This window comes from Cherax quadricarinatus, chromosome 52 (assembly GCF_038502225.1).
Source record: "Cherax quadricarinatus isolate ZL_2023a chromosome 52, ASM3850222v1, whole genome shotgun sequence".
Lineage (NCBI taxonomy): Eukaryota > Metazoa > Arthropoda > Malacostraca > Decapoda > Parastacidae > Cherax > Cherax quadricarinatus.
This window is the reverse complement of record NC_091343.1, coordinates 14,818,196-14,842,499: the sequence shown is the minus strand read 5'-3', so window position 1 is coordinate 14,842,499 and position 24,304 is coordinate 14,818,196. Positions and strand designations below refer to the sequence as shown.

The window sequence follows — 24,304 nt, the reverse complement described above, 5'->3', positions numbered from 1 at the left end:
ACCACAGTGAAGGAGACCACAGTGAAGGAGACCACAGTGAAGGAGACCACAGTGAAGGAGACCACAGTGAAGGAGACCACAGTGAAGAAGACCACAGTGAAGAAGACCACAGTAAAGACCACAGTGAAGGAGACCACAGTGAAGACCACAGTGAAGGAGACCACAGTGAAGACCACAGTGAAGGAGACCACAGTGAAGACCGCAGTGAAGGAGACCACAGTAAAAGACCTCAGTGAAGGAGACCACAGTGAGGAGACCACAGTGAAGGAGACCACAGTGAAGGAGACCACAGTGAAGGAGACCACAGTGAAGGAGACCACAGTGAAGGAGACCACAGTGAAGTCCACAGTGAAGGAGACCACAGTGAAGGAGACCACAGTGAAGACCACAGTGAAGGAGACCACAGTGAAGGAGACCAGAGTGAAGACCACAGTGAATGAGACCACAGTGAGGACCACAGTGAAGGAGACCACAGTGAAGTCCACAGTGAAGGAGACCACAGTGAAGACCACAATAAAGGAGACCACAGTGAAGACCACAATAAACGAGACCACAGTGAAGACCACAAAGGAGACCACAGTGAAGACCACAATAAAGGAGACCACAGTGAAGGAAACCACATTGAAGACCACAATAAAGGAGACAACAGTTAAGGAGACCACAGTGAAGGAGACCACAGCGAAGGAGACCACAGTGACTACCACAGTGAAGACCACAGTGAAGACCACAGTGAAGACCACAGTGAAGACCACAGTGAAGACCACAGTGAAGACCACAGTGAAGACCACAGTGAAGACCACAGTGAAGACCACAGTGAAGACCACAGTGAAGACCACAGTGAAGGAGACCACAGTGAAGACCACAGTGAAGACTACAGTGAAGACCACAGTGAAGACCACAGTGAAGGAGACCACAGTGAAGACCACAGTGAAGACCACAGTGAAGACCACAGTGAAGACCACAGTGAAGGAGACCACAGTGAAGACCACAGTGAAGACCACAGTGAAGGAGACCACAGTGAAGACCACAGTGAAGACTACAGTGAAGACCACAGTGAAGGAGACCACAGTGAAGACCACTGTGAAGGAGACCACAGTGAAGACCAGAGTGAAGGAGACCACAGTGAAGACCACAGTGAAGGAGACCACAGTGAAGGAGACCACAGTGAAGGAGACCACAGTGAAGACCACAGTGAAGACCACAGTGAAGGAGACCACAGTGAAGGAGACCACAGTGAAGGAGACCACAGTGAAGGAGACCACAGTGAAGGAGACCACAGTGAAGGAGACCACAGTGAAGGAGACCACAGTGAAGGAGACCACAGTGAAGGAGACCACAGCGAAGACCACAGTGAAGGAGACCACAGTGAAGGATACCACAGTGAAGACCACAGTGAAGGATACCACAGTGAAGACCACAGTGAAGACCACAGTGAAGGATACCACAGTGAAGACCACAGTGAAGGAGACCACAGTGAAGACCACAGTGAATGAGACCACAGTGAAGAAGACCACAGTGAAGAAGACCACAGTGAATGAGACCACAGTGAAGACCACAGTGAAGGAGACCACAGTGAAGACCACAGTGAAGAAGACCACAGTGAATGAGACCACAGTGAAGACCACAGTGAATGAGACCACAGTGAGGACCACAGTGAAGACCACAGTGAAGGAGACCACAGTGAAGACCACAGTGAATGAGACCACAGTGAAGACCACAGTGAAGACCACAGTGAAGGAGACAACAGTGAAGGAGACCACAGTGAAGGAGACCACAGTGAAGGAGACCACAGTGAAGGAGACCACAGTGAAGGAGACCACAGTGAAGGAGACCACAGTGAAGGAGACCACAGTGAAGGAGACCACAGTGAAGGAGACCACAGTGAAGGAGACCACAGTGAAGGAGACCACAGTGGAGACCACAGTGAAGGAGACCTCAGTGAAGGAGACCTCAGTGAAGGAGACCTCAGTGAAGGAGACCTCAGTGAAGGAGACCTCAGTGAAGGAGACCTCAGTGAAGGAGACCTCAGTGAAGGAGACCTCAGTGAAGGAGACCTCAGTGAAGGAGACCTCAGTGAAGGAGATCTCAGTGAAGGAGACCTCAGTGAAGGAGACCTCAGTGAAGGAGACCTCAGTGAAGGAGACCTCAGTGAAGGAGACCACAGTGAAGACCACAGTGAAGGAGACCACAGTGAAGGAGACCACAGTGAAGGAGACCACAGTGAAGGAGACCACAGTGAAGGAGACCACAGTGAAGACCACAGTGAAGACCACAGTGAAGGAGACCACAGTGAAGGCCACAGTAAAGGAGACCACAGTGAAGGAGACCACAATGAAGGAGACCACAGTGAAGACCACAGTGAATGAGACCACAGTGAAGGAGACCACAATGGAGACCACAGTGAATGAGACCACAGTGAAGACCACAGTGAATGAGACCACAGTGAAGACCACAGTGAAGGAGACCACAGTGAAGGAGACCACAGTGAAGACCACAGTGAATGAGACCACAGTGAAGACCACAGTGAAGGAGACCACAGTGAAGACCACAGTGAAGGAGACCACAGTGAAGGAGACCACAGTAAAAGACCACAGTGAAGGAGACCACAGTGAAGGAGACCACAGTGAAGGAGACCACAGTGAAGGAGACCACAGTGAAGGAGACCACAGTAAAAGACCACAGTGAAGGAGACCACAGTGAAGGAGACAACAGTGAAGGAGACCACAGTGAAGGAGACCACAGTGAAGGAGACCACTGTGAATTAGACCACAATGAAGGAGACCACAGTGAAGGAGACCACAGTGAAGGAGACCACAGTGAAGACCACAGTGAAAGGACCACAGTGAAAGACCACAGTGAAAAGGATGACAGTGAAAAGGACGACAGTGAAAAGGACCACAGTGAAAGAGACCACAGTGAAAGAGACCAGTGAAAAGGACCACAGTGAAAGGGGCCATACGAGGAAACGCACTGAACAAACATGAGAGTTAGGAATACTAACAACTGGAGGGAGGGACCACAAAGGACCACGGAAACAGGGACCACGAGGGACCACGGAAGAAGGAACCATGAAGGATCACGGAAGAAGGAACCATGAAGGATCACGGAAGCAGGGACCACGAAGGACCACGGAAGCAGGGACCACGGAAGCAGGAACCACGAAGGTCCACAGAAACAGGGACCACGAATAACCACGGAAGCAGGGACTACGAAGGACCACGGAAGCAGGGACCACGAAGGACCACGGAAGCAGGGACCACGAAGGACCATGGAAGCAGGGACCACGAAGAATCACAGAAACAAGGACCACGAAGGACCACGGATGCAGGGACCACGGAGGACTACGGAAACAGTGACCACTAGGGACCACGGAAGCAGGACCCACGAAGGACCACGAAGACAGGGACTACGAAGGACCACGGAGGCAGAGACCACGAAGGACCACGGAAGCAGGGACCACGAGGGACCACGGAAGCAGGAACCACGAAGGACCACGAAGACAGGGACCACGAAGGACCACGGAAGCAGGGACCACGAAGGACCACGGAAGCAGGGGTCACGAGGGACCACGGAAGCAGGGACCACGAAAGACCACGGAAGCAAGAACCACGAAGGCAGGGACCACGAAGGACCACGGAAACAGGGACCACGAAGGACCATGGAGGCAGGGACCACGAAGGATCACAGAAACAAGGACCACGAAGGACCACGAAGCAGGAACCACGAAGGACCACAGAACCAGGGACCACAAAGGACCACAGAAGCAGGGACCACGAAGAACCACAGAAACAGGGACTACGAAAGATCACGGAAACAGGGACCACGAAGGATCAAGGAAGCAGGGACCACGAAAGAATTAACGACAGAAATAACCAAAGAAGGTTGAACCACTAAGAGAGAGACTACTGAGAAAGAGACCACTGAAAAAAAGGACCACGGAGAAAAAGGACCACCGAGAAAAAGGACCACCGAGAAAGAAGACCACCGAGAAAGAAGATCACCGAGAAAGAAGACCACCGAGAAAGAAGACCACCGAGAAAGAAGACCACTGAGAATGAAAACCAATGAGGAGGAAGACCACTAAGAAGACCACTGAGAAAGACCAGTGAGAAAGAAGACCAGTGAGAAAGAAGACCAGTGAGAAAGAAGACCAGTGAAAAAGAAGACCAGTGAAAAAGAAGACCAGTGAGAAAGACCACAGAGAAAGACCACTGAGAAAGAAACCACTGAGAAAGAAACCACTGAGAAAGAGACCACTGAGAAAGAGACCAATGAGAAAGACCAATGAGAAAGGGACCACCGAGAAAAGGACCACTGAGAAAGGGAACTTTCTGCCGCCTGCAGTGTGAATCCTTCCCACTAACGAGGAAATTATACCGACGTAGTCAGCAGCTGTCCCATGTACTCCCACAGTGTTAATACCTCCCTCCCAGCCTCCCCCAGTGGGGCCAAACTATGTTAATGCTTTACCAGCTTCTCCCAGGGTGACCAAGCTCTCCCATTTTAATACCTTACTAGCCTCCCCGGGGAAACACTCTTCCATGTTAATACCTTTCCAGTCACAATCAGGGGAACCAAATTCTCCCATGTTAACTTCCCAGCCTCCCCCAGAGAACCAAACTCTCCCATGTTAATACCTTCCCATCCTCCCCCAGGTCAGCCCAAACTCTCCCATGTTAATATCTTCCCAGTTTCCCCCAGGGGAGACCAAACTCTCCCATGTTAATACCTTCCCAGTTTCCCCCAGGGGAGACCAAACTCTCCCATGTTAATACCTTCCCAGCCTCCCCCAGGGCAGACCAAACTCTCCCATGTTAATACCTTCCCAGCCTCCCCCAGGGCAGACCAAACTCTCCCATGTTAATATCTTCCCAGCCTCCCCCAGGGGAGACCAAACTCTCCCATGTTAATACCTTCCCAGCCTCCCCCAGGGCAGACCAAACTCTCCAATGTTAATACCTTCCCAGCCTCCCCCAGGGCAGACCAAACTCTCCCATGTTAATATCTTCCCAGCCTCCCCCAGGGGAGACCAAACTCTCCCATGTTAATACCTTCCCAGCCTCCCCCAGGGCAGACCAAACTCTCCCATGTTAATACCTTCCCAGCCTCCCCCAGGGGAGACCAAACTCTCCCATGTTAATACCTTCCCAGCCTCCCCCAGGGCAGACCAAACTCTCCCATGTTAATACCTTCCCAGCCTCCCCCAGGGCAGACCAAACTCTCCAATGTTAATACCTTCCAAGCCTCCCCCAGGGCAGACCAAACTCTCCCATGTTAATATCTTCCCAGCCTCCCCAGGGGAGACCAAACTCTCCCATGTTAATATCTTCCCAGCCTCCCCAGGGGAGACCAAACTCTCCCATGTTAATATCTTCCCAGCCTCCCCCAGGGCAGACCAAACTCTCCCATGTTAATACCTTCCCAGCCTCCCCCAGGGGAGACCAAACTCTCCCATGTTAATATCTTCCCAGCCTCCCCAGGGGAGACCAAACTCTCCCATGTTAATATCTTCCCAGCCTCCCCCAGGGCAGACCAAACTCTCCCATGTTAATACCTTCCCAGCCTCCATCAGGGGAGACCAAACTCTCCCATGTTAATACCTTCCCAGCCTCCCCCAGGGCAGACCAAACTCTCCCATGTTAATATCTTCCCAGCCTCCCCCAGGGGAGACCAAACTCTCCCATGTTAATACCTTCCCAGCCTCCCCCAGGGGAGACCAAACTCTCCCATGTTAATACCTTCCCAGCCTCCCCCAGGGCAGACCAAACTCTCCCATGTTAATACCTTCCCAGCCTCCCCCAGGAGAGACCAAACTCTCCTACAATTATTCATAACTTCCTTCACTTTTCTGTGGCGACTTACTAAGTTATTCACTACCAAGATCTGTTAATGGGTTCAGCATCGTGATTTGTGTTGTTTACCATTATGATTTGTTGTGGTGATTTGTGTTGCTTATCATTGTGATTTTTGTTTAGCATTACGATTTGCTTACTGTGATTTGTTTGGTGATTTTTGTGATTTGTGTTATTTGTTAGGTGATTTGTGTCGTTCAGCATTGTAATTTGTGTGATGATTTGTGTTATTTAGCGTTGTTATTTGTGTTTAGCATTGCGATTTGTGTTCAGCAATGTTATTTGTGTTGTGATTTGTGTTCAGCAATGTTATTTGTGTTGTGATTTGTGTTCAGCAATGTTATTTGTGTTGTGATTTGGGTGGTGTTTTTGTTAGCATTGTGATTTGTGTAGTGATTTGTGTTATTTGTGTTCAACACTGTTATTTGTGTGGTGATTTGTGTTAATAGCATTGTGATTCGTGGTGATAGTGTTCGTGGTGGTAGGGGTCGTGGTAGAAGGCGTCGAGGTAGTGGTCGTGGTGGAAAGGGTCGTGGTGGTAGTGTTCATGGTGGTAGTGTTCGTGATGACAGTGGTCATGGTGGCAGTGTTCGTGATGGCAGTGGTCGTGGTGACAGTGGTCGCGGTGGCAATAGTTGTGATAGTAGTGGTCGCGGTGGCAGTAGTTGTGGTGGCAGTTGTCGTGGTGACACTGATCATGATGGCAGTGGTCGTGGTGACAGTGGTCGCGGTGACAGTAGTTGTGGTGGCAGTGGTCGTGGTGGCAGTGATCGTGGTGGCAGTGGCAGCATTCTTAATGTATAAACAACTAAAGTGTCAACAATCTTAGTATCAACCTTAGCAGTGACATCAGTGTTGACATCCCTAGCAGTGACATCAGTGACAACCCTAGCAGTGACATCAGTGCCTACACTAGCAGTGACAATATCAGTGACATCAGTGGCTACCCTAGCAGTGACAGCATCAATGACTACCCTCGTAGTGATATCAGTGGCATCCCTACCAGTGACAAAATCAGTGACTACTCTAGCAGTGACATCAGTGACTACCCTAGCAGTGATATCCCTAGCAGTGAAAATATCAGTGACATCAGTGATTAACCTAACAGTGACAACATTAGTTACTACCCTAACAGTGACATCAGTGACAACCCTAGTAGTAACATCAGTGACATCCCTAGCAGTGACAACCCTAGCAGTGACAAAATCAGTGACTACTCTAGCAGTGACATCAGTGACCACCCTAGCAGTGACAACCCTAGCAGTGACAACATTAGTGACTATTCTGGCAGTAACATCAGTCACAACCATAGCAGTGACAGCTCTAGCAGTGACAACCTTAGCAGTGGAAACCCTAGTAGTGACAACACTAGCAGTGCCAACATTAACAGTGACAACAGTGGTAAGGGAAGCCAGCTACACGGAAGGCAGAGCCAGATGGTCGTCTTGCTTGGTATTCACAGCAATATCTGAACTTGAGCAACGAACCCACATCTTAACTATTCATGGCGAGTGTGTAACCACGATATATCTAGCCAAGTGTCCTACCAGTGTTCTGGCTGCTCCTGGCAGCTGGGTGCAAGAGAAGAGGAAGAGGGAGAAGAATGAAGATAGGGGACGAAAAGAACCAGTTTGCATGTGAAGGAAGAATGGGATGATGGAACAGCCTCGCCGCAAAAGCAGTAGCATGTACTGGAGTAGTGCAAGACAAGGGAAAGAGGGTGGCAGCGGAACAGCACCAACGACAGTAGCAGGAACAGTAGCAACAACAGCAGTAGCAACAACAGCAGTAGCAGCAACAGCAGTAGCAACTATAGCAGCAACTGTGGTTAAAGCAGCAACAGCAACAGAGGCAGTTGCTTCATCAGCCGTTCCACCACCAGCACCAGGAAAATAGTAGCGGAAGCAGCAGGAAAACTGCCTCACTAGCCTCATCACCATCAGCAGAACCACCACTACCAACAGGAAACTAACGGTAGCAGCACCAGGACAAACGGCAGCACCAGCAGCACCACCACGGCGAATAGGCTAGGTAAAACACGTCAGGAACCTGTGTTGACGCTTCTCATGGTCTAGTTGGTAAACAGGAGCCGAACCTCTACGAGAAGGAAGGGTTATGAGGAATAAGGAAGAGGGAAGGACAGGGGGGATGTAAAGGAGATAAGAGGGAGAAGAGTAGTAAGGGACAGGGGCGTCTTAGAAACGAGTGAGAGGAAATATAAAAGGTTGCTGGCTGAACATGAACGGGAGAGAGAGAAGGGAAGAAATGAACATGAAGATGGGAAGAACAAGGAAGAAGAAAGGAGGAAGGGAAGGCTTGGGGAGGGGGAGGAGGAGGAGGGGGAGGTGCCAGGAGGGAGGGGAGTGGGGGTGTTGCAAGAGGCTGTGATCTTGCATATGCAACACGCTCTCTTGATCAAACAATTGCGTTATTTATTGTGTGGACCAAACAGTGTGTGTGGTTATCAGCGGGCAGAGGGACGCTCTAAAACACCACACACACACACACACACACACACACACACACACACACACACACACACACACTTTCTCTACTATACCAGAGAAGACTGTGGGAAAAGTTGAGAAGATGGCATAAAAGATAGAAGAGGAATAGCTGGGAGAGAGAGAGAGAGAGAGAGAGAGAGAGAGAGAGAGAGAGAGAGAGAGAGAGAGAGAGAGAGAGAGAGAGAGAGAGAGAGAGAGAGAGAGAGAAAGCGAAATGAGGGAAGTAGAAGAGAGAAGGAAGAGCTGGAAAGAGGAAATCGAAGAAAGTTCAGAAGTGGGGGAAAGAGAGGAGGGAGGAAGAACGAGAAACGAGGAAAAAAATAAAGAGAATGAACGAGAACAGGTTAACAAGAGATGGGGGTGAAGAAAATCGGAGATATAAATAAAACGTGTGATGAAGGACGGAAAGAAACACGCCATGGTGATGGGATGGGGAAGAGAGGGAAGGAATGAGAAGAGGGGAGGGAGAGGAAATGAAGAACAAAGGGGAAATAGAATAAAGAAGAGGAGAAGGGAATGAGGAAGAGGGAATGAGAAGATAAGTAGATAGACTGAGAAGAGAGAATGGAACAAGAGGAAAAGGGGAAAGGGAATGAGAAAGAGGGGAAGGGAATGAGGAAGCGGGGAAAAGGAATGAGGAAGAGGGGAAGGGAATGAGAAAGAGATGAAGGGAATAAATCTGTTGCCTAGATCTGTACTCAGCAATTTCTGCACACTTGTATTCACTGAAATGTTTGCTGGAGTTGGTTCATAGCTCCTGGCTCCCCTTACATCTTTAGCTTCTTGGACACTCTCGTACCTGCACATGAAGCTGCGTATTGAATCCCTTTCTGAGGCCTGGTCACAGACCGGCTCGCGGGGGTGTTGACCCCCAAACCCTTTCCAGGTATACTCCAGGTATACCTGTTTCTCATTCAGGTGTTTGCACGTCCCAACTTTTGAGAATAAAGTAGCAGTTCCTGACGGCTGTATGGCACGCTCGTTTCCTCCATGGTTTCCCCTTCTCCCTTTCCCTTTTCTCCCTCTCATTGTCCTCGCTCTCTCCACCCTCTCAGTATTTCTCGCTCACCTTAAAATTGCCTCTCCAGTTCCATTATCTCCGGTTCGTGTTCCCTGATACTGGACTGACAAAGCCATGCATTAGCGAAACGTCTCGTTAGTGAGGGTACAGAGACGTTGCAAGTGTGCCTTATCCATCAGCTTTATCCAACTTGAACTAAATTCTTTCTCGGTTGCACATTTTCAGTACTTCATCAGTAACGTAGACTAATGGAACTTCGCTAACACCGAACGCGTATCAGTTTTAATTTCGACGTTGCTTGCTCGACATAGATACCTATGCAACGCAGACTGTTACACAGCAACGCAGACTGTTACACAGCAACACAGACTGTTACACAGCAACACAGACTGTTACACAGCAACACAGACTGTTACACAGCAACACAGACTGTTACACAGCAAGCATACTTGTACAACCGTAGTCAGTCTAGGTGCGATCAGGTGAGTAGTCTGGGAGGCGAGATAAAAAATGATAACTTTGACAGTGACTGGTGGAGCACTGCTGATCGGGAAGCCTAGTGTCACGCCAAACTTCTCTCTGTAGACTGAATCACTGCACTGCAAATGTAGTCGAAAGCTATGTAAGCTTCACCAGACCAGGCGGGGCAACGAGGGGCTCAAGGCAGGTCTCAACTTTCAGCGTAATAAGATAATGCTCTGCATTTGTGCTATTTTAGCCAGTCTGTGGGCTATAGGCTATCTTTCGCCTCTATGTATCATGAAGGTCGTGATCATGTCTCCTCTGGCTCTAATACCTTCTAATGTCACGTTTAGTCCCCTCACTCTCTCCTTACTGCTCAGTCACCTGACTTCTTGGTGCAAACTTGATTTTCAACAGTTTTTAAGTGTTTGATTCGACACATCATTCACTGCTTTAATGTCTGGGTTGAATTTTGCGCACAGAGCACAAGGGTTAACTTACTGACTTTGATAAAAGTTAACACGGGTTAACTTACTGACCTGGAGAGCGAAACGTTTCCACAATAAAATGTCACATTAGTTGCACTTGTGTCATTTTTCTTTACATAATGTCGGTAGTTCTACCAACATATATACGGAATTACATTAGATTCCGCCGAGATAATGCAAAATGAAGACCTCGAAATTATATCAGACTGTCGTACAGATACCAAACTTCTTTATATAAGGAGGGGCTTGTTATTCCCAGTGCCAATAACAGGATAATTAACACTGTATCTGGTATTAAAATGGTGAAAAACAAACCCGATCACCACGAATCTTATTAAATGTTTACACGTGATTAAAAGCAAAACACAACAAGTGGATAACAAATCCCATAACCCGGATGATCTCTCATTACAAACAAGAGCACTCCACCCTCTCCCCCTGGACGATAGTTTATCAATACGTTCCCTAAAACATTCCCAGGCAGCTTACCAGCATTAATCTGTAGCATAAATTAACTGTAAATAATATAGCTGATACGTAAGAATATACTGCAAATTTATATATATATATATATATATATATATATATATATATATATATATATATATATATATATATATATATATAATGGGGTCCAGCTCTGGTGTAAATTGTGGGACCCATAGCCTCGGAGAAGTGGATAAAAAGGCTTCAAGGAAGAATATTTGGATTTCTTCCTGAAGCCATTTGAATATTAAACTTCCCCTACCACCCCATCTTTTAAACTATTTTTTTTACCAATAGGAATATTTTATTACATAATATGGCACAGAAGATTTAAGAGATACATTGTTGATATAAAGGTGGCATATACGGTACATGTTGTTACGTGTGTATCACCGATTATAAGGCGAAAATCTCATCCAGCTCCTCAGAGCTGGGGCGTGTGCCCAAAATGCAGCATGCATTACCCCTTTGAACAGCCGCACTGAGCCGCTGGAACAGAAAACTAGCTGCCCTGGGATCCCTAGTTACCCTGATGAGTCTTTTTCCCAGCTCCTTAAGGAAATTAGATGCACTCTTTCCCCATGAGCCAAGGGTCTCTGAGCCTATGGGAACAAACATATAATGATGGGCAAGTTCTCCATATTTTCTAGACTTTTGGGACTCCCTAAAGCTGGCAGCTGCCCCTCCTTCCTCCCTGGTGTATTGGAGATAGGTATCAGCCAAGGTAGATGCACATGTATAGTCCCACACCACCTGCTTCCCATCTGTCCAGGCTTGAAGGGTGATACCATCTGGACGCTTCTGGCTGCCATCAGATCTGCATAGTTGGGGTGGCTCCCTTACTGCTGGGCATCCAGCTGTTGTGAGGCTCCTCTTGATGTTATTAACCTCCTCATGTCTTGCAATCTTTCCCTCGGATTTACGGCACACAAGACCATGGTACCCGAATCGGTCTGCTGCTTCACTGCCACAAATACACCTGTGTTCGGCGAGAATAGGGGCGGCAAGTCGAAGGGCAACACCGATGCGGATGGTCTGTGGGTCGAGGCGTGTGCCAAGGCTGGAGTTGGGAACAGCCAACAGAAAGTCCCCAGCATGAGGGGCTCTCACTGCCAGCAGGCGGGCTCTATCCTTCCCTGACACACACTGAAGCATCGTTGAGGCTATATTTTCCACTATTGGACCATCCCAGTGCGATTGTTTGTAGTTGTTGGGGGGAGCAGGTCTGGCTCCAGAGCCCGTTAGATTATCCCAGATCATTGCTCCGTCAATGAATTTTTGGTCCTGGGCTCCAATCTTGTCCCTAAGATGTTCAGGGAGAATCGCTGCTACAAGCTCTCTGGATGCAATACACGAGGACAGAAAAGCAGGTAACGCAATCTGTGATGACTTGCGGACACCAATGCCGCCTAGTCTGACTGGAAGTGTAGCTTGGTTCCACTGCCCGTCTTCTAGAGTAAGGTTAAGTACTTTCGTAAAAATCTGCCTCAGAATACTGTCATATTCGTGCAGTATAGGGTTATCATATGAAAGTGCACATCTTAGGAAATATGTCAACCTGGGCAGACTCAAGCACTTTGTGAGAAGGTACAAGGCATCGTGGGTGTCCAGATTGCCTATTCGTTGTTCCATTCTCCTTAACTCTTCCAATTTCTTCCTGAGAATTGTGTCAATGGCATTGCTTCCCAGAGGTGCTCCTAGCAAGACACTATTTGTGGGGGCAATGACTGCTGCTCCTGGTAGTTTTGATCTCACTGCATTTATCACTTGTTGACTGACTGAGATGATTTCACATTTGGATGGATTCAGGATGAGACCCATTTCCTGTCCCCGTGTCATTACCTGTGTAAGGTCATGTAGGAGGGACTCCTTTGTACCTGCTAGTGTGCCATCATCTAGGAACCAGACTGACCAGCTCGCTGGTCAGTCTGACTGTGATTTCCCTAACTGCAAAATATATATATATATATATATATATATATATATATATATATATATATATATATATATATATATATATATATATATATATATATATATATATAAATACACGTCGTACCGAATAGGTAAAATTGGTCAATTAGCAAGAACTCATTTAAAATTAAGTCCTTTCTAAACAATTTCTCTTATACGTTTAAAGATATATTTTTTATGGTAATGTAAAAAATAATAATTTTGTACCAAAAGAACCTTATAAAATATACCTAATCTTAATATAAGCGCATTTTAATTTAGCCTAATTCAACTAAATATCTTTTAGACAAGTTTACAATAATTTAGTAATGAACACAATGAAATATATTTTTTCGTTAGTTTCAGACTGATTTTTGCGAAATTACTGCATGCACAAATTTTCGCTTCTAACGAAGGATCTAACGAAGTGGCAGCTGCCAGAGCTACAACAGTTCTTATTACCACTGTGTCTGATAGTAATTAAGCGCTCATGTTCGCTTAGACAATTAGTAATTACTAAATGCGCTTCAACATTATAAAATGAACTGTTTGCTATTCTCATGGTACCTAAGTTAGATTCTGAAAATGAATTGACTATCATTACTGATTAGTATATTTACGCAGCAATTTGCAATGTAAACAGAATGAAAAAGTTGGAGTAGACGGGCTTAGTCCTGGTTACAAGTACTTCTGACTGCTGTAGTAGACGGGCTTAGTCCTGGTTACAAGTACTTCTGACGGATGTAGTAGACGGGCTTAGTCCTGGTTACAAGTACTTCTGACTGCTGTAGTAGACGGGCTTAGTCCTGGTTACAAGTACTTCTGACGGCTGTAGTAGACTGGCTTAGTCCTGGTTACAAGTACTTCTGACGGATGTAGTAGACGGGCTTAGTCCTGGTTACAAGTACTTCTGACTGCTGTAGTAGACGGGCTTAGTCCTGGTTACAAGTACTTCTGACGGCTGTAGTAGACTGGCTTAGTCCTGGTTACAAGTACTTCTGACGGATGTAGTAGACGGGCTTAGTCCTGGTTACAAGTACTTCTGACTGCTGTAGTAGACGGGCTTAGTCCTGGTTACAAGTACTTCTGACGGCTGTAGTAGACTGGCTTAGTCCTGGTTACAAGTACTTCTGACGGATGTAGTAGACGGGCTTAGTCCTGGTTACAAGTACTTCTGACTGCTGTAGTAGACGGGCTTAGTCCTGGTTACAAGTACTTCTGACGGCTGTAGTAGACGGGCTTAGTCCTGGTTACAAGTACTTCTGACGGCTGTAGTAGACGGGCTTAGTCCTGTTTACAAGTACTTCTGACGGCTGTAGTAGACGGGCTTAGTCCTGGTTACAAGTACTTCTGACGGATGTAGTAGACGGGCTTAGTCCTGGTTACAAGTACTTATGACGGCTGTAGTAGACAGGCTTAGTCCTGGTTACAAGTACTTCTGACGGATGTAGTAGACAGGCTTAGTCCTGGTTACAAGTACTTCTGACTGCTGTAGTAGACGGGCTTAGTCCTGGTTACAAGTACTTCTGACGGCTGTAGTAGACGGGCTTAGTCCTGGTTACAAGTACTTCTGACGGCTGTAGTAGACGGGCTTAGTCCTGGTTACAAGTACTTCTGACGGCTGTAGTAGACGGGCTTAGTCCTGGTTACAAGTACTTCTGACGGCTGTAGTAGACGGGCTTAGTCCTGGTTACAAGTACTTCTGACGGCTGTAGTAGACGGGCTTAGTCCTGGTTACAAGTACTTCTGACGGCTGTAGTAGACGGGCTTAGTCCTGTTTACAAGTACTTCTGACGGCTGTAGTAGACAGGCTTAGTCCTGGTTACAAGTACTTCTGACGGATGTAGTAGACGGGCTTAGTCCTGGTTACAAGTACTTCTGACGGCTGTAGTAGACGGGCTTAGTCCTGGTTACAAGTACTTCTGACGGATGTAGTAGACGGGCTTAGTCCTGGTTACAAGTACTTCTGACGGCTGTAGTAGACGGGCTTAGTCCTGGTTACAAGTACTTCTGACGGCTGTAGTAGACGGGCTTAGTCCTGGTTACAAGTACTTCTGACGGATGTAGTAGACGGGCTTAGTCCTGGTTACAAGTACTTCTGACGGCTGTAGTAGACAGGCTTAGTCCTGGTTACAAGTACTTCTGACGGCTGTAGTAGACGGGCTTAGTCCTGGTTACAAGTACTTCTGACGGATGTAGTAGACGGGCTTAGTCCTGGTTACAAGTACTTCTGACTGCTGTAGTAGACGGGCTTAGTCCTGGTTACAAGTACTTCTGACGGATGTAGTAGACGGGCTTAGTCCTGGTTACAAGTACTTCTGACGGATGTAGTAGACGGGCTTAGGCCTGGTTACAAGTACTTCTGACGGCTGTAGTAGACGGGCTTAGGCCTGGTTACAAGTACTTCTGACGGCTGTAGTAGACAGGCTTAGTCCTGGTTACAAGTACTTCTGACGGCTGTAGTAGACGGGCTTTGTCCTGGTTACAAGTACTTCTGACGGCTGAAGTAGACAGGCTTAGTCCTGGTTAAAAAATACTTCTGACGGCTGTAGTAGGCAGGCTTAGTTCTGGTTACAAGTACTTCTGACGGCTGTAGTAGACAGGCTTAGTCCTGGTTACAAATACTTCTGACGGATGTAGTAGACAGGCTTAGTTCTGGTTACAAGTACTTCTGACGGCTGTAGTAGACAGGCTTAGTCCTGGTTACAAGTACTTCTGACGGAAGTTGTAGACAGGCTTAGTACTGGTTACAAGTACTTCTGACGGAAGTTGTAGTAGCAAAGCTTAATCTTGGTTACAAGTGCAGCTTGGGAATTGCCTAATACACAGACAATAATCAAATTAAAGAGTGCAGTTAGTGTTGTTATGTTCCTGAATACCACGTACTTCACTCACAACTTACTGAGGTATATATACAATACACAAACCTATATATGTCAAAATATCCCGGTAATTTATATTTTACTCCGAGGGATGGGTTTATTGGGTAGTGTCAGTCATCCTAAGAGTGAATATACCACGATAAAGACAAAGAATTTCAACCTAAACAATTAGTACTCCTTTTGCCATATTAATTCTTGGTCAAAAATCTAAACTCCAAAATCTCTAGACAACAATAATGACTCCAAAATCTCCAAATACATGTAAAATTACCATTACAAATTACTAATATTTAATTGCACTAAATCCTGAATTCGTTTGTAAAATGCTACCAGCATTAGGGATTAATGATGGAAAATTATCTATCAGTGCATGACTTATGTGAAAAAGGTCGGACTTGGGGATGCGGTTGGTCTTTGTTGATATAGTGGAGGACTGTGTAGAGTGCAAGGACTCGAACCTAGAGCAAGCACAATACGAGCCCTCCACACTAGCGACCCAGCTGTGGAGGCTTCAATAAGGAATTCTGCAACCAGGCACCAAATGCACTAGCAGAGGTCATTGCATAAGACTCAACCGCAACTTGAATCCAACTGCTTCTCGCTGACAGCAGCTGTGACTAAAACTTGATTCTGGCCCTAACGCATTTGTATCCTCGCAGTTTTAATATCACCCACAAATACAGATAAGAAGGGATCCACTCTTCACTCATGAGTTAACATATACTAGAAATATCAAGGGGTACAGTACTGATTCTTGGTCGTCCTCTCTATTAACACTACAGTTAATCCCTTACCACAACTACTTTGTCAGTCATGTATTCCTTCATTCTTGGTAGTTCAGGTAACTGGTAGACAGCAACCACCGAGGGAGGTACTACCGTCCTGTTATATTAATGTACAGATTCTCCCCGACTTCCGACCTATGTGACTTACGTCCATCCGCACATACGACCGAAAAACATACAATAATTAGAAAAATATAAAACAATATATGTAAGTAAAGCTTATGAATAATACGTACAAGTTAAGGAACATCCGAGATTCGACCGGTCGGTGGGAAAGAAACTCGAACGTAAGTCGGGGAGGATTTGTAAAAAGAATGGTTGTTTACCGTTTTGCATCCGTGATGGACTTCCTGTTTACTATCATGAGAACACGTAAAGAGTATCGTACATACTAGTGACTCATACTCACTTTCACTATACATTGGCTTCCCTTTCCTACATACATTTTAACAATTATCAATCCTTAATTTCCTTTTCAGTTTAAGACTACTGGTATGAGACCGGGTAGCAGAGGCAATAACATCCGCAAACCATTTTTTTTGAAGAGTATAACGAGCAACTTGTGATTGCAGGAAAGGTACGCTTCTAGTGCCTCTTCAGTCTTTAATCTTCCATCTACCATTTTTCTTCTATTTCCCTTGTTCGTAGCACCTTCTACCTCCTTCATTCCATTGTTCTAACACTATAAAATGAAGCTTTCTAATATACCTCTGCACGGTCCCCTTTTTTTATTTTGAAGCTGCGGACTTCTGAGGATCGTAAATGTTATGTTTACAGACCTAAAAATCAGTGTGTTGACGGTACTAAGAAATCCTAATCTATTTCCTTCCTTGCCGTTCATGGCATTAAAGTGTAGTTATCACGTATCCTCTTTTCTATCCGTGAGCGAAAAAAAACTCATTCTTTTTTTCGTAACTTAAAATTTTGAATTTTTAAGGTTTGACGGCAGTTTTGCAACTCGTCTTTCAATCCTTTTTTCTCTCTTATTCGCATTTCGCTGTATAATTCACAGCTTCGTACGGTAATTCAGTCTTGACCTAACATACGTTGCGAGCAGCAACGGGTTCGTCAGAACCCAGGGGCGTATGTTGTCTGGTCCCACTGCTTCTCTTACATCAATCTGCTATAATAGCCACAATTTCATTTATATGATCTACGGACGATTTTTTTCGTTTATAATTACTCCTGGAGCCCCTCCTCTCTCTCTCTCTCTCTCTTTTACACAGGGTTTCTGAAGGTTAGGATAAGGGTTCTTAACTTTATTTACAAACTAACTTTATTTCGTTGATATCGTTATGCTGTATGAACATGTTCCAGACTCGAGTTATTCTAGGAATAAATCTCAGATGAAGTAATGTTCTGAAGAGACGTTTCTCTCTCTCTCTCTGACACATTTAATATATCACACACTGTTTTCGCATTCTTTGTTTCCTCTGTTTCCCGTTTCCATCTCTATGACACTCACCTACGTTAATCTACATTACCTATCTATCAAAGCTGTCTCCCCCTTCCTCCTCTACTCTTGGCTCCCCTTTTCCTCCCCTTCTACTCTTGCTCTCCCTCCCACCTCCTATCCTTTTGCCTCCCCCTCTTCCTCTGCTCGTTACTCCTCCCCTTCCCTTTTCTTCCTCTGCTTGTTGCTCCTCCCTCTTCCCCTACTCCTCCCCCCCACTCTGGTAGCGTCCCCCCCCATGAGGACATTTTATTTCCTTTTATCTCTTTCATTTTCCTTTTATCACTGTTCACAACTTCCTTTTACCAACATTTACATTGTCCTCTTTATCAACATTTCCGTTTTCCTTTTATCAATCTTGACATTTTCCTTCTATCAATAACTGCTTTTTTTCATTGCAAAAACGAAAGCAAAAAAAAAAAAAAGCCTTTTAACTGAAATAACTTTCATTTCATTCATCTTTCCTAATTTTCATTCATGTCTTTCAGGACAAATAATTCTCTCACAACCTTTTTTACAAAATGTAAACAAAGAATTATTTTCACTTATTTCTCATCCAGGACAATTTCTACGTCACTGTTGTATCTTCATAAATTTTATCCTTCGAATTTTTCTGATGAAAAAAAAAAAACGAATTGTTTGATATATATATAAAAAAATCTGTGGCAAAGTGTTTTATCCAGTTTTTCCTAATAGGTTTTTCCGGTACTTTGAAAACAATGGCTGTCAGTGAGACGAGGCTAGACTTCAAAAGTCCACCCCTGTCGTCTTTCTTTTTAATATGAGTACAATGTGTGGCCTTTTTTTTCTATTTGTCGGCTAATTTACCTTGTGATGGAATCCATTTGTGTGTGTGTGTGTGTGTGTGTGTGTGTGTGTGTGTGTGTGTGTGTGTGTGTGTGTGTGTGTGTAAGAACTGCTTGAGTTGCAGATTCTGGGCTAATTGCCACATCTCTACAGGTCACGCCCACACCTTCAACTCCCTCCCCTCTACAAATCACTCCGATACCTCCACAACTCACTCCCACACCTCCATCACTCACTTCCCACACCACTATAACTTCCATACTACAACTCATTCCCACACCACTACAACTCGCTGCCACACCTCTAACCTTAGAGGTGTGGGAGTGAGTTGTTGACCAGCATCTTGTCAGGTCAAGATCACAAGAAGGTTGTCTCGCGCCCTGACAGTGTATCGTATCATTGACAAATTTAGAGTTTTGGGAAGCAAAATTCAATAAACTCTCAACAAATGAGAATCTCTTTGAATTAAAAATAGTTCTTTTTGGGGAGCTTACTTTTCCTCTCTCTCTCTGTCTGTCTGTCTGTCTCTCTCTCTCTCTCTCTCTCTCTCTCTCAGCTAATGGTGCAGAATATAAAAACCAAAATGACTATAATATACATTCTGCTCTACTCTGAAAATTTTTGTCCATGAACATCGTGGAGATTTTAATATTTAAGATCGCAGCGTTATTTTTATTTTATCATCGTCCAGGGTAGAGAAAATGTAACGCAGCATAACGATATCATCTGGTCAAAATGAAAGTGAAAGTCCTGGTGTCTACATAAGGAAGTGAATTAAAATTTCGAGTTATGGTTGTAATTATTTTTGTTACTGTTATTGTTATGATTACTTTTATTATAATTATAATTATCATTATTATGTTGGTTATTATTACTGTTTTTATCATTATTATAATCATTATTTTTTATAATTATCATTTTTATCATATTATAATTATCACTATCTTTATTATTAAAAGATATTTCTGAAGAAATAAAACAATAACCAATTATACAATACAACAAAGTTTATATATTTTTAATATTTACTTAATTAAAAGGAATATATATATATATATATATATATATATATATATATATATATATATATATATATATATATATATATATATATATATATATATATATATATATATGTCGTGCCGAATAGGCAGAACTTGCGACCTTGGCTTAAATAGCAACGCTCATCTTGCCATATAGGACAAGTGAAAATTTGTGTATGCAATAATTTAGCAAAAATCATTCTGAACCTAACGAAAAAATATATTTGATTGTGTTTGTTTAGTAATAAATTATTGTAAACGTATTTAAAATATATTTAGTTGGGTTAGGCTAAAATAAATTGCGCTTGTTATAATAAGGTTAGGTTAGTTTTCTAAGATTCTTTTGGTGCAAAATTAATTTTTTTTACATAAACATTAATAAAAAATATATATCTTTAAACGTATAAGAGAAAATTTTAGAAAGGACTTAATTTTAAATGAGTTCTTGCTAATTGACCAGTTTTACATATTCGGCACGACATATATATATATATATATATATATATATATATATATATATATATATATATATATATATATATATATATTGTAGCCCAAGTAAATTCTAATAGTTTATCACCTCGCTTCTGAAAGCTCAAAGCCGGCCAAAGGTCTCTGTCAAATTACTAAAACTTACCCTGCACTGAGAGGTATTATGTCTCTGTGTATATATGTTGATGGTCTGGTTTACTTTCTGTTTTAGAGATTAAAGTGACCTTGAGATGTGGCGAAGAGATGACACGTAGCTTAAAGGCCCTCTTGTGGGTGATAGGCTTTATTAAACCCCATTACCCAAGTTGCCTTAATGACCCTCGTGTGAGTGATAGACTTTAAACCCCATTACCCAAGTAGCCTTAATGACCCTCGTGTGAGTGATAGGCTTTAAACCCCATTACCCAAGTATCCTTAATGACCCTCGTGTGAGTGATAGGCTTTAAACCCCATTACCCAAGTAGCCTTAATGACCCTCGTGTGAGTGATAGGCTTTAAACCCCATTACCCAAGTAGCCTTAATGACCCTCGTGTGAGTGATAGGCTTTAAACCCCATTACCCAAGTAGCCTTAATGACCCTCGTGTGAGTGATAGGCTTTAAACCCCATTACCCAAGTAGCCTTAATGACCCTCGTGTGAGTGATAGGCTTTAAACCCCATTACCCAAGTAGCCTTAATGACCCTCGTGTGAGTGATAGGCTTTAAACCCCATTACCCAAGTATCCTTAATGACCCTCGTGTGGGTGATAGACTTTAAACCCCATTACCCAAGTTGCCTTAATGACATTCGTGTAGTAGATAGGCTTTAAACGCCTTTAACAACTAGCCAGCCTTAATAACACGTGTGCATTCGATAGGCTTTAACCCTCCCCCTCCCCCATTAACATGACTCGGCGTCACGGAACGAGTCACGTCAACAGACATGAATTTTCAAAATTTTTGTTTATTCCTCACGAGACACACCACTCCTTTCATCGCGAAAGGATCAACCAGGCTGTGATGGACATGTAGGCCAGCGGGCCACCCGCAGCAACAGCCTTCCGGTTAACCAGGCAAAGCACCAGACGAGCCTGGCACACGGCCGGGCTCCAGCAGTAGAGAAACTCTCGAAACTCATCAAAGGTATACCAGAAGTATACCATATTCCCCCAACACTTTGTATTCCAACTCTCGTTTACGACGTTTCGCTGGAAGCGTTTGGCCCTCTACGGGTCTAGCGCTTCTCCGTTAAAACATAATTATGCATTTTCATCAATGTTAATACTAAAGAAAACATCAGAAAACATTACAAACACAAGAAATATATAAACGGAACATCCTAAATAATAATAACAATAACAGTCAATAACAGCAATAAGTGATAGTAACGGGAAAAATGACAATAATAAATAACAATATTATTCCAAATAATTGTAATATAACAATATGTAAAAATTTTATATAGTAGTAATAAATATATTAATAAAACTGAAACAATATCAGCAATAATAGAGACAATAATAAAGTCGGAAGCTTCGAAATTGACAATATTATTGTCAATAATTGAAATAATCTTAGTTTTATGCTGTCTATTTTTTCTGTTTACAACTAATTCATTCAGGCGGCTCGTTGATTATTAAGAGATTTGTTGGACCGTAAATGGTCGCGAGAGGAAAACGTCGAACATTTTCTTTCATTTTGTTAGATGAGGGGAAAGAGGACGAGGGGAAAAGAAGATGGGAAGAGGGTCAGTGAAGGGTGAGGAATGGAGGAGAGGGCTCTGAAGGAATAGAGAGGGATTGTAAGGGAGAGTTGAAGGGATGGGAGGGGAAGGGCTTTGAATGGGGGGGGGAGAGAGGGTTATTAAGGAGGGTTGAATGGAGGGGGAGAGGGCTATGGAAGGGAAAGGGCTATTAAGGAAAAGCTGAAGGGAGGGCGAGAGGGCTATGAATGGAGGGGAGAGGGCTATTAAGGAAAAGTTGAAGGGAGGGGGAGAGGGGGTCTGAAGGGAGGAAAAGAAGGTTCTGAAGGGAGGGGAAGAGGGGCTCTGATGGGAGAGGTAGAGGGCTCTAAAGGGAGGGAAACTGAAGGGAAGAGGGGAGGGCTCTTAAGGAAGGGGAGAGGACTATTGAGGAAGAGCTGAAGGGAAGGGAAGAATGCAAAGAACAGAGGTGAGGACGAAGAAGGGTGATGGGAAGGACAAAAATGGAAGAGAATATGAGAGAACGAGGAAACAGGAGTGGGGAATGAAAAAGATGGGAAATATAGTGAGAGGAAACTGGGTGATGACGTAGGGTGAGAAAATATTGACAGGCCTAGGGAGGGCCAACTCTCTGCTAGATCTAAACCAGGGTACTAATTACTTAAACTAAATAGCAACTACTGATGCTATCACGGCACTATACGCACAGACCAGCGTATCCGTCATGCACAATATACCAGTACGAGAAAAAAAACTAGCATCTTGCGTTACAAAACACAATTCTAATATTATGATTTGTAAGAAACATGATTTGAAACTCAAAAGTACACTTAAAAATTGTATGCTATACACTACGAAAACTTACGAAGAATTTAGAGACATTAAATAATACATTAAAACTGATTTATTCAAAACATAAATTTTCAATAAATAAAGGTTGGGGTAGGAGAGTTAATTCTATTTAGAAAAATGTATATGAAAAAATCTGGATGAAAAAAATATGGAAATAGAAAAATATGCAATAGAATATAGATCTCTAGTAAGAATAATAGTTTTATTGGGTTATATTCTAAAAAAGGAATAATAAATTAAAAGGATATTGGTGTAAAAATTTATATCTAATATAGAATTCAAGGAGTTAAAAAGGAATTTTTTTTTTTTGGGGGGGGGGGAATTTTATATTTCGAAATAGATCTAAAAAAAAAAGTGAAAATAGACAAATCCAAAATAGATTTCTAGCAATTACATTTCAAAATAGGCAGGGGCAAACCCCCCCCAAAAATTGGTATGAAATTGGGATACAAAGAGACTACACTCACCAGTCACCTCCCGTCTTGGCGACATTAGGTCGTTTGCGCCCGATTTGGTGAGGCTTTGGCTCAGCAACCAGGTTGACATCTGCAACAAATGCCAATAGAAATCAAGAAAAACCCAAAATCCCAAAATTTCACGTTACAAAAAAATAAACCAAAACAAAAACTGAACAAGTCGAGCCTGAAAATATCTGGCAGGCGGAAAATCTCTCTTTCTCTCTCTCTCTCTCACTTTCTCAATCTAGTGTTGTAAACAAATCTATAACTGGATAAAACCTTCTCAAATCTGGTTATGTTATTGTAAAAATTTTTACACATACGTTTGTAAGTAAAAGTGGTATTTCTAAGGGGGAGGGGTGTCAAGGGAAGGGGATAATGTTGGAACAGGTATTACTGTAAGGCTGCTTAAAAAAAAATGCCCCCCTTAGGGGTAAGACTAGTAGAATGGGTTAGTAAGACTAGTTGAATGGGTTAGTAAGACTAGGAGGGCAGAGTACACTGACACATGCAAGTGTAGCCACAGTGTGGATGGTAGAATTACTTCGCAAAATGGTAATTAGTGGAGGTTGCGGGCGGAGCTGGTCGCGGGGCTTGCTGCGTCCTCCTGCTGAAAAGACAAGAACCGGCATAAACATAGATCAAAAAGGTTGACGGCTGGAAGTACATTGTTGTATGTGCTTGTACATACACACACACACACACATACAAAAATACACACACACACACACACACACACACACACATACAAAAAAAATACACACACACACACACACACACGGATTATTTGTGACTCTCCGCCTCCCCACAAACACTTCTTAGTAAGCACACACACACACACACACAAGATCTACCTCGACTTTAACTTTAACACATTACGAGAAAGTCTTCATCTGCATCATTTAATCCAAGAGTTTACGCATGTGATGGAGTCTGCGAAACGTCAGGTATTTTCATTACGCTAATGTTCGTTATATCCTTCCCGAGTATAAACATTGTAGCTGCTTAAAACACTACGAATTACTAACATTAGGATAATTTTGTATTAATGCCACTAGGATTAAAAGAATATTAAGGAACT

The 24,304-nt window shown here is 43.8% G+C and overlaps 1 protein-coding gene across 2 annotated transcripts in view; it reads right to left on the bottom strand.

Annotated features, from left to right (window-relative positions):
* Positions 1–23,804, bottom strand: part of LOC128696876 (uncharacterized) — a 285,763-nt gene extending 261,959 nt beyond the window's left edge. Inside the window, exons 1-2 of one of the 2 annotated variants that reach the window (XM_070096084.1) lie at positions 23,730–23,804; positions 23,233–23,311 (exon numbers count right to left, since the gene is read on the bottom strand). In XM_070096084.1, coding sequence (XP_069952185.1) covers positions 23,233–23,311; positions 23,730–23,733 — 83 coding nt within the window. In that variant the 5' untranslated portion in view covers positions 23,734–23,804. The remainder of the gene's footprint in view (positions 1–23,232; positions 23,312–23,729) is intronic. The other variant, XM_070096085.1, reaches the window with a different exon arrangement.
* Between the last annotated feature and the right edge of the window lie 500 nt (positions 23,805–24,304).